The sequence below is a fragment of the Thalassophryne amazonica genome, chromosome 15, assembly GCF_902500255.1.
Source record: "Thalassophryne amazonica chromosome 15, fThaAma1.1, whole genome shotgun sequence".
NCBI classification, from domain to species: Eukaryota; Metazoa; Chordata; class Actinopteri; order Batrachoidiformes; family Batrachoididae; genus Thalassophryne; species Thalassophryne amazonica.
In genome coordinates, this window is record NC_047117.1 from 32737833 (window position 1) to 32751438 (window position 13606).

Sequence of the window (13606 nt, forward strand, 5' to 3'; positions counted from 1 at the left end):
TGACCACCTGTATGAAGAGTCTTGGTGGATCTGAACTTCTTCCATTTACAGATGATGGAGGCCATTGTACTCATTGGGACCTTCAAAGCAGCAGAAATGTTTCTGTACCCTTCCCCAGATTTGTCCCTTGAGACAGTCCTGTCTCAGAGGTCTACAGGCAATTCCTTTGACTTCATGCTTGGTTTGTACTCTGACATGCACTGTCAACTGTGGGACCTTATATGTAAACAAGTGTGTGCCTTCCCAAGTCATGTCCAATCAACTGAATGTGCCCCAGGTGGACTCCAATTAAGTTGTAGAAACATCTCAAGGATGATCAGTGGAAACAGGATGCACCCGAGCTCAATTCAGAGCTTCATGGCAAAGGCTGTAAATACTTGTGTACATGCGATTAGTTTTTGTTTTTATTTTAAATAAATTTGGAAAAAAAAAAAATTTCATTATGGGATATTGTGTGTAGAACTTTGAGGAAAAAATAAATTGAATCTATTTTGGAATAAGGCTGTAACATAAAAAAATGTGGAAAAAGTGCAGCCCTGTAAATGCTTTCTGGATAAATTAACATCTACATAGCATCAAGCAATGTATGTTATGGTGTCATACAGGAAATACAGCGGCATCTGCTTCGCAGAAATTTCGAAGATGCGCGAAATGCTGCGTTGGCGTCTCATCTCACCAAAATGTTCAGTCGTAACTCAGGTCCTCCGTACACCTTGCAATAGGACATTTCTGTACGATCATGGCAAAACACGCGTTCCTATCACATCATTGTGTAGTGAGGGACTAGCTTCAGAAAAGAACTGCAGACACCAACATAAACAAACAAAAGGCCAAATGTGTCAGCTCTTCCTCATGAGAACATACATAAAACAGTTTAAGTTGGAAATCTGATTTTTAGGTCCCAAATCAGGCCTTAAATCCACATTTGTGACCAGCATCTAGTTTGTCAACACAGCACTACAAGGCAGAGGAGTACATATGTAGTACATATGCCAAATATAAAGAGTGCAGAGGTGAGAAGACAATTCCCATCAGTGGTTAATGGTGTCTTATAGAATCTTCTTTTTCAGTATGAGAGGTCCCACGTTGTCTCCAGTGAGCTCATTGTGTTTTAAGTGTGACTTGTCACAAACAGGAAACTAAAACAGGAAGCACATCACCTTCATTACTATTAACAGACCAGTAACAAAGAAACAAGTCATTATTCTTGTGCTTTGTAAAAGCCAGGACATGCACCATGGAACTTAACACATTTAATGAGAACACGTCAATTCAAATTTGATTAACTGATATATTGCCTAGGTAATATCCTGTAGTTGTGTCTGCCACCTGCTGGATTGTTAGTGGATGCTGGCTTGATGATGGATTAGGAGCAGGTGTGGCTATGAGTGCATGAGAGACTTTCTGCATACAAATGTCTTAAATTAGCGATAGAAACATTTACAGTATTTTCTGGTTTCACAGCAATTATGTACTAAAGCTCAAACAACAGTTGTACCAGTGTCACAGACCGAACAGTCCCCCCTAAAACTTGGTCTGCCCTGCCTCCACTGTGCATGCATCATTTGGGACCACAGCAGCTCGTCTGAGACAGAGTCTCAACACCCAAATCAATCAAAGGGAATAATGTGATTATAAACCATCAGATGACAAATCATTCTAAAGTCAGTTTTAAGCGGAAATGAGGCTGTTTTAAGCAGAAATAAGGCGATAATGAGTTGCAACTGACGGTTTGGAATGACACAGGCGCAGTGAATGCAGGGTTGATCGATTTTTAAGAAGGACCGTTTAGTCTGCGACAACGGTACACAGTCCTGCTGGAAGGATTTTGTATGAATTTAGGCATGAAAGTAAAAAGACAGTGAGGGACACGGTTAAGTGAGGTATGCAGTAAATGGAGTCTGTGACAGAGTGTTTCTGTACAGTTATTTTTGAACTGTTTCACAGAGGTTACCCTCTAAAACATAGCATACTACTGTGTCCCCCACCTGTGTAAAGTATACATATAATTTAAGTGTTTCAATTTAGTGTATGGGTACCAATAATAGAGGTGACATGGTTTATTGGGCCCTACTTTTGTTTAGGTCACCAGAGTCACAGAACACTCAGATTTTGGTTCAGAGAGTAGGTGTATCCAACATGAAAACAACACCTGGAAGTTTTAATTATCATGGTGACACAGGATATGATGGACACACCAATGGATGAAATCCATTTTTAACTATCCCCCTTCTGGAGGGCGAGAGACAATGTCATGTTTACAAGTTCACACAACCTAGTGGAAAGGATTTTTGTCTGAATTGCAGCAGAAGCAGACACTTCTTCCTTCTTTCTCTGTCTCATTTTCAAACATGTTTGAAATGAGCTTGTGTGTCAGTTTCTGTCATTTCCAAAACGAGGGTCTAATAGCCACCACTGCTCATCTATACACGAGTCACAAGACCCACCTTTTGAAAAAGCTGGAGGTCACTGACTTCCTATAAATCAGGGGTGGCCAAGTTCGGTCCTCGAGAGCCACCTTCCTGACACTCTTAGTTGTCTCCCTGCTCCAACACACCTGAATCCAATGAAGGCGCATGTCTTTCATTGGATTCAGGTGTGTTGGAGCAGGGAGACAACTAAGAGTGTCAGGAAGGTGGCTCTCGAGGACCGAACTTGGCCACCCCTGCTATAAATGGTTTTAGCCCAAAACAACACTCCAGTGACACTGAAGAGACACATCCTTAAAAAGACCTGAGCCAGTTTAGTGTCCACATGTACAAAATAATAATCTAATGTCCACTTACAGTCTTGGAGCGCCAGCAGCGACAGTAACACATGTTCGTGCTCTTCAGATCCTCGATGTCAATCTCATTGACCACTTTGGGGTTCTCCTTCTGGATCTTTAAGTTGATCAGGCTGTCTTTCTGTTTCTTCGTCTTCGGCAGGAATGGACGGATGGTTAGATAGCCCAGCAATGCCAGGATGCCCAGGAGAGGTAGCAAGCGAAGCCACTCAGACACTACACAGCACCAAATACAAAAAATAACTCAAACAAACTGCCCATCAACAAGAAAATAATCATTTAGTAACTGGCCATCAAAAAACAAATAAATAACTGGATATAGGATGATATGAGCAAAACACAAGTACCAATTTCATTGTGATGCTCTAAAGCAATTTTCGTGACAATTTCTAAACTATGTGATTCATCAAAACTGACAGTCGTATAAACGTATGTGATGATCAAAACCAGGCCAGGTTAGCCAACAGAGCAGATTCTGTGACATGTAAAGCCATACCCCCAACCAGATTTTTTTTTTTTGGGGGGGGGGGGGGGGGGGGCTGTAGTAGATGCTTCACTTTAGGATTAATTAAGTATTTGGAAAGTGACGGTTTTTTATGTCGCCTCAGAACATCATAATGGAGTTGAACTAAAACAAAAAGGTGTTCTTTTAAAGTAGACTTTCAGCTTTAATTTAGAGGATTTAAAACAAATACTGCAACAACTACTCTTGAATTAAACTGTCACCCTTTCCAAAAGCTATAAGTAACTGGCCAAACTTTCTTCTTTCGGCTGCTCCCATTAAGGGGCATCACAGATCAATCGTTTCCATCTCACCCTGTCCTCTGTCACTCCAACCACCTGCATGTCCTCCCTCAGCCCATCCATCAACCTCTTATTTGGCCTCCCGGCTCCATCTTCAGCATCCTTCTCCATATATACCCTTGGTCCCTCCTCTGCACATGTCCAAACCATCTCAATCTTACCTCTCTGACTTTGTCTTCAAACCGTCCCACCTGAGCTGTTCCTCTGATATGTTCATTCCTAATCCTGTTCATTCTCGTCACTCTCAAAGAGAACCGCAACACCTCAAACTCTGCCTAATCTTTTTGTTAGTGCCACCGTCTCTAAGCCGTAAAACGTAGCTGGTCTCACTACTGTCTTTTCCCTTTTCTCTCTTGCTGATATTCTTCAGTCACAAATCAAACTGTGACAAGAAATCATTGCTTTTGCATCCAGTTTTCGAGAAGCAAGTCAGGAGATGAATACAGGAACACTGACAAGTCAATGAACATGTGCTGAACTTCATTTACATTGATCATTTCCAAACATTCTTAAAAGCTGAGCGACTGTGCAAAGCTGTTTTATTTTTCGTAGGTTATTTTACAGAAGCTGCATTCTACGGGATTTGTGTGGCAGTTTGAGTGTGATCATTGAGTTTTACAGTATAACCACTATGAAAAGAAAAAACTGTGTTACATCTCTGATTTTGCACATTTATGCGGATAAATGCTTGGTTCTCTGGCTGACCAACACACCTGTTCCTAAAGTTGACAGAACAGCAGAGATAAACGTCATGAAGGTATTAATCATTCTCACCTCGGCTCTACTGCAGTTTATCACTTTCTGACGTTTCAGACACCAGATAAATCATTTAAAATTTTTATTTAGTACACATTTGCTACTTGCCTTCATTTATGAGCTGTGTGCAGCTCATAAACAGAACAAAGTGTAACTGCAAAGGAAAACACCACAAAAAGTTTTGTGTGTTAGTCAGCACTAAGGTTAGTTGAGGTTAAAATAACTTTACCCGTTAACCTCGCAAAGCCGCCGATGCTTTCTGGAAGCGGGAGCTTCTTGAGGTAAGCTGGCAGCTGGATTTTTATTATCCTCGAAATAGTCTCTAAAACCATCTTGCTTGTTCACTGAACACGATTTGTGTTGGTTTAGTTCCTGTGCTTGGTTCTTTTTTGCGTTCTTATCTGAGCCAAGTTTGCGGTTACTCCGTAACCTACTTCATTTACATCGTTTAGCTTCCCGAGAAAAATCGTAAAGCGTTTTGTGAATAGAACTAACGTCATCGTCTGTAGCCAATCAACGTGAGAGGAGTTGTTGCCGCCTGATTGGTGAACTTAAATTCAGGATTTAGGGCTACTTCACAGACACTCCGGATCTTTGAATTTTAGTGAAGACAGACAGAGAGAGAAAATAAATAAATAAACGAATAAATAAATAAGGTAAATATTTGGCTATGTGGGAAAAACGGGTTTGCCAGCATATGGCTTCAGAATACATAAAGCTATTTACAAAAATACATTTTGTCACACTTAATTGGTAACTTAAGGTAAGTTTGTTTTATTAATCTGTCAGTTGTCTTTCTTCCCTACATTGGTAATACCATGCAGCTTGTACATTAAAAAAATAACTTTGGTAGTGAGTGAGCGAGCTAATCCATTGCTTGTGTAAGCAACAACCATAGACTGTATAATAGACAATAACTCAAGAACAACAGAACCCATTATTTAGGAAGTCACCAAATTAAAAGTACAGATGACGACAAAAATCTGGTGAACTTTGATCCATCAGATCAATTGAAACTTTTTTTTATTATTATATATATATATATATATATGCAGCCACTCCGCTCTACTCTGTTTAAGCCTGATCCCGTCAGATCTCAGAAGCTAAACAGTGCAGCTTGTGGTTAGTACTTGGAAGGGAGACCTCTTCGGAACACCAGCTGCTGTGTGTGTTTCTCCAGGTGAAACTGAGTTGCTTCAGGAAGTGCATCAGGCGTAAAACTTCTGCCAAATACCAATGCGGATCTCATTGTATCCACTGTGGCAACCCAGAACAATAACGGGAGCAGCCGAAATGACAACTACAACACACACTCACACACATATATATATATTTATACAACCCCAATTCCCATGAAGTTGGGACTTTGTGTAAAATGTAAATAAAAACAGAATACAATGATTTGCAAATCCACTTCAACCTATATTCAATTGAATACACCACAAAGACAAGATATTTAATGTTCAAACTGATAAACTTGATTGTTTTTGTGCAAATATTTGCTCATTTTTGAAATGGATGCCTGCAACACATTTCAAAAAAGCTGGGACAGTGGTATGTTTACCACTGTGTTACATCACCTTTCCTTCTAACAACACTTAATAAGTGTTTGGGAACTGAGGACACTAATTGTTGAAGCTTTGTAGGTGGAATTCTTTCCCATTCTTGCTTGATGTATGACTTCAGTTGTTCAACAGTCCGGGGTCTCCGTTGTCATATTTTGTGCTTCATAATGCGCCACACATTTTTAATGGGTGACAGGTCTGGACTGTAGGCAGACCAGTCTAGTACCTGCACTCTTTTACTACAAAGCCACACTGTTGTAACACGTGCAGAATGTGGCTTGGCATTGTCTTGCTGAAATAAACAGGAACATCCCTGAAAAAAGTCGTTGCTTTGATGGCAGCATGTGTTGCTCCAAAACCTGGATGTACCTTTCAGCATTGATGGTGCCATCACAGATGTGTAAGTTGCCCATGTCATGGGCACTAACACACCCCCATACCATCACAGATGCTGGCTTTTGAACTTTGCGCAGGTAACAATTTGGATGGTCTTTTTCCTCTTTTATCCGGAGGACACGACGTCCATGATTTCCAAAAACAATCTGAAATGTGGACTCATCAGACCACAGCACACTTATCCACTTTCCGTCCATCCATTTCAAATGAGCTCGGGCCCAGAGAAGGCGGCGGCGTTTCTGGATGTTGTTGATGTACAGCTTTCACTTTGCATGGTAGAGTTTTAATTTGCAGTTGTAGATGTGCGACAAACTGTGTTAAATGACAATGGTTTTCTGAAGTGTCCCTGAGCCCACACGGTAAGATCCTTTACACAGTGATGTCGGTTTTTAATGCAGTGCCGCCTGAGGGATTGAAGGTCATGGGCATTCAGTGTAGTCCTGCTAACAGACAGACAGACAAATAAACGCAGGTGATTTATTACGTTCTTGGCAGACGTAATGATATGCTTCTTAAAATATATTTGAAGTAGTGAATCTCGTGATTAGCATAGAACAGTTTAAAAGTATTAAATGACTGATTCCATATTTTCTCTCGCAAGCTTATGTTTATCCTTTAATTTTGGATTTGGATCCAAGGGATTTATTACATTTAAAGGTGGCACTTATTTCAAGATAACAAATATGCATTTATTATTTTGCCAGAACCTCAGTTTTATGGCGAGCTCGGATTTAGATATTGCTTGCTTTTACTCCAATAATTTAAAAATCAAATATGAAAATATGCCAACTTTTCCCCCTCGAAAACAGATAAGATCACCTTGTTTATCCCTGAGGAAAATAATTTAAAGACATGCAGGTTAGGTGAATTGTCTCCCCTGCAAAAGAGATTTTGATCTCAATGGAACTCACCTGGTGAAATAAATATTAAATTAAATTACAAAAATATTTCGCCAGAGTGCAGAAAAAGTAAACAGAACATTTTAAAATATTGTGACAAAGCATTGTGACTTCAGATCAATAAAGACAGGGGTTTGGTAATTCCTTTTGGAAGAACTGTCAAAGAGATTCATTATATTTTCACTTTTGGCTGTAATGTAATTACAGAATTCCACGTGGTTTATCGACCCTCTAGTGGTGACAGGATTTTTAAAATAACCTACTGAAAACTTCATTACCCAGAAACCACTATGAACACGTGTCAGTCAAACATTTCGCCTCCATTTAGCTAATATCAGTTATGTGTGTTATATGTGAACTCTTCACAACAGCGCTCAGAATAACATTCAGTAATAAATAATTCCAGGGTTTCTAGGTTTATACAGAAGCTATTTTAGGTTCCAAGGTGTTTTATCTGTGTGTATTTCATAGGGATATTTTTGGACACCTAAGCCACGATGCGGCCCCCCGGCTCCGGTGTCATTGGTGAATGACCGAAGATGTCGCTCCGCAGGTTGTTCGCCAGGCTGATTTGTAAGTTTTACATTTCATTGGACTACTCATTTGTTGAAAGCATGTGACAGTTTATTTTTTTAAGCGACTGTACTGGTATGAGTTGAGCTTTGTGGTCTTTAAACGTCTTCCAGTGAGCTTGTAATCCCCGTTAGCCTGCTAGCAGTCTTGGAAAAACTCTACTCCAGGTTTAAGTATTAACGAAAACTTGATCTGAGTTTTCCCAACATCCGACCAGAGCAGGGGCTGATCTTTGGCATTGTTTGTCTCTTAAACAGTTGATCCAGTTCATGTTGTCTATGTGGGCAGCTCATGTTTTTAGTTGTTACCCAGCAGCTGACATAGCTTTTTGGCAAGTTCGTTTATTGCATCGTGTAGTATTGAAATCTGAATCCAAGTTCGTTCGCATTTATAAGAGATTTCAAATTAAAAGGCTTTAATTTCTTTCCTCTGGGCCAAAGTGAAGTTTTTATGTTTCAGAATTTGTCCGCCTCTTCCAGAGGGGTGCCGCCCACTTTGGGAATCTGAACGAGGAGCTGATGTATCAGCTGTCTGGTGACGTTTCAGGTTGCTATCTGATTTAGGGTTGAGGTGTAATTCCTTAATTTCTTTGAAGTGCAAACAATGCCTCGAAATTTGAGCTATTTGAGAAATTTGATCCTTTACAGTTTTGTGATCACAGTTGGTGCTGGGTAAGATCAGGGGTCTAGGCACCTTGGCTGTGACTGTGTCCCAGTTCAGGAGCTGCATGCTTCGTAGGCTGTGTTTGTCAGCCACATACATTATAAGTGACGTAACTAGGCTGTCCCATTTTGAAAGCTTCTTCTAATGCGCCAGATGAATGCAACCTTCTTTCCCTCCAAAATGTAACATATACAACAGTTGTATCCTTCATGACCCAAACAATTCCAAGAGTCAATGTGCAATTTTCTGGGATATGCTAATAACTCAATTGCAAAGTACTTTATGAGCTTGCCCATCTCATTTCAGAAAGGTTGCTTCAGCCTCTGTGATGTCAAAAGGCCAGATTTATGTAGAATGCAGCTTTCAAAGGACATTTGCAGCTGATAAATTCTTGGTTCTTCTTGGCTTATTAGGTGCAATAATGAAAACTAGGAGCATTTCACTGTGTTTTGAAATGGCTGTTTATGTGGCTTAACCTGCCACCCATAAGTGTTAGGAACCACTTCTGACATGTGCACTAAAAAGTGTAAAGTGGTCTCTTCCAAATTGGGCCAATGTGATCTGGATTCACTAAGTGAACCATTTTCAGTCTTGCGCAAGACATGCCCACAGTCTATAAGACCTCCTTTACAGGACTTGGACATAATAGACTGTTGGCTTGCAAGACCTTTGATTGTGTCCTTAAAGAGGGTGCTGTGGTCTACTGAAAATGGTATTGCACAACAAAAGCTGGAAACATTCAGTTGTGTTTGTTGTTAAATCATATGGTGCTTGATGATGGAGTCTTTTTTTGACAGCAAAGTTAATGTTCACCTCCAGTTTTATCCTGCTTGAGTGACAACTGGAGAGTAATTCTGTGCCAAATCACCAGATTTTAGAGAAAGTTCTCCTTTCACTGATCTAATTTGTTTACTGGTAGTCCTTGTCAGATTCTTGCTATAAGCATTCAAAATACAGACGCGACAAGCTTTTCACCATTTTCTGGGCCTATATATCAATCAATCAATTTTCAATCAATTTTTTTATATAGCGCCAAATCACAACAAACAGTTGCCCCAAGGCGCTTTATATTATAAGGCAAGGCCATACAATAATTATGTAAAACCCCAACGGTCAAAACGACCCCCTGTGAGCAAGCACTTGGCTACAGTGGGAAGGAAAAACTCCCTTTTAACAGGAAGAAACCTCCAGCAGAACCAGGCTCAGGGAGGGGCAGTCTTCTGCTGGGACTGGTTGGGGCTGAGGGAGAGAACCAGGAAAAAGACATGCTGTGGAGGGGAGCAGAGATTGATCACTAATGATTAAATGCAGAGTGGTGCATACAGAGCAAAAGAGAAAGAAACAGTGCATCATGGGAACCCCCCAGCAGTCTACGTCTATAGCAGCATAACTAAGGGATGGTTCAGGGTCACCTGATCCAGCCCTAACTATAAGCTTTAGCAAAAAGGAAAGTTTTAAGCCTAATCTTAAAAGTAGAGAGGGTGTCTGTCTCCCTGATCTGAATTGGGAGCTGGTTCCACAGGAGAGGAGCCTGAAAGCTGAAGGCTCTGCCTCCCATTCTACTCTTACAAACCCTAGGAACTACAAGTAAGCCTGCAGTCTGAGAGCGAAGCGCTCTATTGGGGTGATATGGTACTACGAGGTCCCTAAGATAAGATGGGACCTGATTATTCAAAACCTTATAAGTAAGAAGAAGAATTTTAAATTCTATTCTAGAATTAACAGGAAGCCAATGAAGAGAGGCCAATATGGGTGAGATATGCTCTCTCCTTCTAGTCCCCGTCAGTACTCTAGCTGCAGCATTTTGAATTAACTGAAGGCTTTTTAGGGAACTTTTAGGACAACCTGATAATAATGAATTACAATAGTCCAGCCTAGAGGAAATAAATGCATGAATTAGTTTTTCAGCATCACTCTGAGACAAGACCTTTCTGATTTTAGAGATATTGCGTAAATGCAAAAAAGCAGTCCTACATATTTGATTAATATGCGCTTTGAATGACATATCCTGATCAAAAATGACTCCAAGATTTCTCACAGTATTACTAGAGGTCAGGGTAATGCCATCCAGAGTAAGGATCTGGTTAGACACCATGTTTCTAAGATTTGTGGGGCCAAGTACAATAACTTCAGTTTTATCTGAGTTTAAAAGCAGGAAATTAGAGGTCATCCATGTCTTTATGTCTGTAAGACAATCCTGCAGTTTAGCTAATTGGTGTGTGTCCTCTGGCTTCATGGATAGATAAAGCTGGGTATCATCTGCGTAACAATGAAAATTTAAGCAATACCGTCTAATAATACTGCCTAAGGGAAGCATGTATAAAGTGAATATATATATGAGACAAATATAATATGACATGTATTCCTGATAGCACTATACCATGTCTCATATATTTAAAAGAATCAGACATCAGGTGTCATTAAATGTGGAGATATAGAGAGCTGAAAGTGCTACCACGGACAAATGCACATTCCATATTTGGCATGCCATTAATCTGCAAATACGTCATGTACAAAGCTCTCCTGTGTGCAGAGCGTTATCATATCAGAGAAATGTTTTTTTTTTTTCCCCACAGTAATTATTAGTTATAAGGGCATCAAAATAAAAAATTCTGAAGCAAATCTGAGATGGTAAGTCGAGAGCCTTCTGGTGATTTGGCCTGGATCATGATGAAGATGTAGGAGCGCTTGGCTAATCTGTGCCTAATGTTCAGGTTTAGAAATCAAAATCAATCCAGACCCTCTTTTTGGAAGGTGTGGTTACAAAGGGTGACTGGATCTACATGTTTATTGACTGTGAGGATGTGCTGACTGAGCAATTGATTCCTAAACCTGAGTATCAGATACAGATTGGCTGAGAGCTCGTACTGCATCATTGAGACCTAGTTGTCACACAAGCAGGATTATTTTGGCTGCAGAAAAAGCAAGAATTCAACATCGAACATAATTTAATTCACAAGCACTTTTAATGCTTGCAGTTGTTGAGAAAGGGAGATAATGTCATGTAATTGGCAGGGATGTGAATCTTACAACAACTCACGATTCAATTCGATTCCGATTCTTGGGGTGACGATTCGATTCAGAATCGATTTTCGATTGAAAGAGCTCTTAGAAATAGTTCTATTACTTAAAATGTTTATGTTTAAGAAAATGCAGCTTTACAAGGTTAATCAAGTGATTCTAAAGATGTAAATTTTCTAATCTGCTTTGCTCGTTCAGAGTTGGCTGGCAGTTTAGTGAAGTGATGGATGTGCGCTGGTCAGTAGTCGGCAGAGACCACTGCTCCGCTTCTTTTAGCTCCCGGTGATGGCGTAGCATGTGGCCTTGCGGATTTAAAGTGTTTCCGAAGTACTTGACTTTCATTTTGCAGATTTTGCACACTGCATAAGTCATGTCAAGCTCCTTCTTACGCAGCAAATAATAAAATCCAAAATGCGCCCAAACATTTGGCTTCAGCAAAGACGGTGCAGGCTGAATTAGCTTTTTGTCCGCCATGCTAAGCTGCAGCTCACGAATGTTTGAAGCACGCCGGACCCTCCCCTTGCAGGGACGCAGTAGTATGGAGGCTGTTGCCTGACAAACAGTACACACAGCGACTAAGCAAGAAAATGTTTAAAAAATGCTTTTTAAAAATCGATTCTTGGACATTTTGGATTGATTCAGAATCTTGATAAATAAGAATCATGATTCGGACATGAACCGATTTTTTTTTTTCTGGCATCCCTAGTAATTGGGTTCTTTGTTCAAATCACATGCAGTGCAGCTGACAGATAAAAGCCAATTTCATGTTTTCACCCCTATTTGTTTGTGAACAGCCTGGAGCCCACAATTTTTCATATATCATTAGGACATTTTTTTAAACTGAAGATTCATATCTTGATAGGCAAGAACTGATTAAATTTTCAAAGTCACACAGTTGTATGCAAAAGTTTGGGCACCCCTGATAATTTTCATGGTTTTCCTTTATATATCATTGGTTGTCTGGATCAGAAATTTCAGTTAAATATATCATATAGCAGACGAACACACTGATATTTGAGAAGTGAAATGAAGTTTCTAGTATTTACAGAAAGTGTGCAATAATTATTTAAACAAAATTGGGCAGGTGCATAAATTTGGACGTCCTTGTCATTTTATTGATTTTGAATACATTTAGCACTAATTATTGGAACACAAAATTGGTTTGGTAAGCTCATTGACCCTTGACCTCCTTACACAGGTGAATCCAATCATGAGAAAGGGTATTTTATCTAATGAGTGGCAACACGGGAGCCTCTAAACAACTCTCAAATGACCTGAAAACAGACTGTTCAACATCATGGTTTAGGGGAAGGATACAAAAGGCTATCTCAGAGATTTCAGCTGTCAGCTTCCACTGTGAGGAACATGGTGAGGAAATGGAAGACCGCAGGCACAGTACTAGTTAAGGACAACGACCCTAAACATTGCTCAAAATCTACTAAGGCATTCATGCAGAGGAACAAGTACAACATTCTGGAATGGCCATCTCAGTCCCCAGACCTGAATATTATTGAAAATCTGTGGTGTGATTTTAAGTGGGCTGTCCATGCTCGGAAACCAACAAACCTGAGATGTTTTGTAAAGAAGAATGGTCCAAAATACCTTCACCCAGAATCCAGACTCTTGGAAGCTATAGGAAGCTGTTATTTCTGCAAAAGGAGGATCTACTAAATATTGATGTCTCTTTTTTTCTGTTGGGGTACCCAAATTTATGCACCTGCCTAATTTTGTTTTAAGAATTATTGCACTTTCTGTAAATCCTAGAAACTTCATTTCACTTCTCAAATATCACTGTGTTTGACTGCGATATATTTAGACAGCTGTTCTTTGTCAGCATCAGCTACAATGTGTTTCCTTCTCAGATGCTTCTGCATCACCGTGGTACTGCTGTGGAAGTTTAGTTCTGCCTGGCAGATTTCGCATTGCACATTTCTATATTATAATAGCCAAGTGGCCTCTGTGTGTGTGTGTGTGTGTATATGTATATGTATGGCTTTGATTACAGACAAACTAGGGAAAGCTGACATTTGCCGTTATGATATGCTTATGTATTTTGGGTTAAGGATGAATGCTGCGAAAACCAAAAGTTGATAGGAAGTTGATGTTTTGGAAAAACTAGCGATGTTAGCTGACAACAGTGAGCA

The 13606-nt window shown here is 40.0% G+C and overlaps 2 protein-coding genes across 2 annotated transcripts in view; one reads left to right on the plus strand and one right to left on the minus strand.

Moving 5' to 3' along the window:
- Window positions 1–431: 431 nt before the first annotated feature.
- cisd2 (CDGSH iron sulfur domain 2) lies at window positions 432–4760 on the minus strand. Its single transcript, XM_034189106.1, has 3 exons — window positions 4575–4760; window positions 2787–3001; window positions 432–1139 (listed from the first exon to the last, which is right to left on the minus strand). Exons 1-3 carry the CDS (start codon window positions 4675–4677, stop codon window positions 1050–1052), a joined length of 408 nt encoding a protein of 135 aa, XP_034044997.1. The 5' UTR covers window positions 4678–4760; the 3' UTR covers window positions 432–1049.
- Window positions 4761–7619: 2859 nt separating this feature from the next.
- suclg1 (succinate-CoA ligase GDP/ADP-forming subunit alph) overlaps window positions 7620–13606 on the plus strand; it is a 92868-nt gene continuing 86881 nt past the window's right edge. Inside the window, exon 1 of the mRNA XM_034187876.1 lies at window positions 7620–7778. Coding sequence (XP_034043767.1) covers window positions 7745–7778 — 34 coding nt within the window. The 5' untranslated portion in view covers window positions 7620–7744. The remainder of the gene's footprint in view (window positions 7779–13606) is intronic.

Bases quoted from the DNA above. Each gene is read 5' to 3' on its own strand.
- cisd2 (XM_034189106.1), bottom strand. From the start codon at position 4,677: ATGGTTTTAGAGACTATTTCGAGGATAATAAAAATCCAGCTGCCAGCT. The intron at 3,002-4,574 runs GTAAAGTTATTT...GGTGCTGTGTAG, and splicing joins CGGCTTTGCGAGGTTAACGG to TGTCTGAGTGGCTTCGCTTG. The intron at 1,140-2,786 runs GTAAGTGGACAT...TTCCTGTTTTAG, and splicing joins GCTGCTGGCGCTCCAAGACT to TTTCCTGTTTGTGACAAGTC.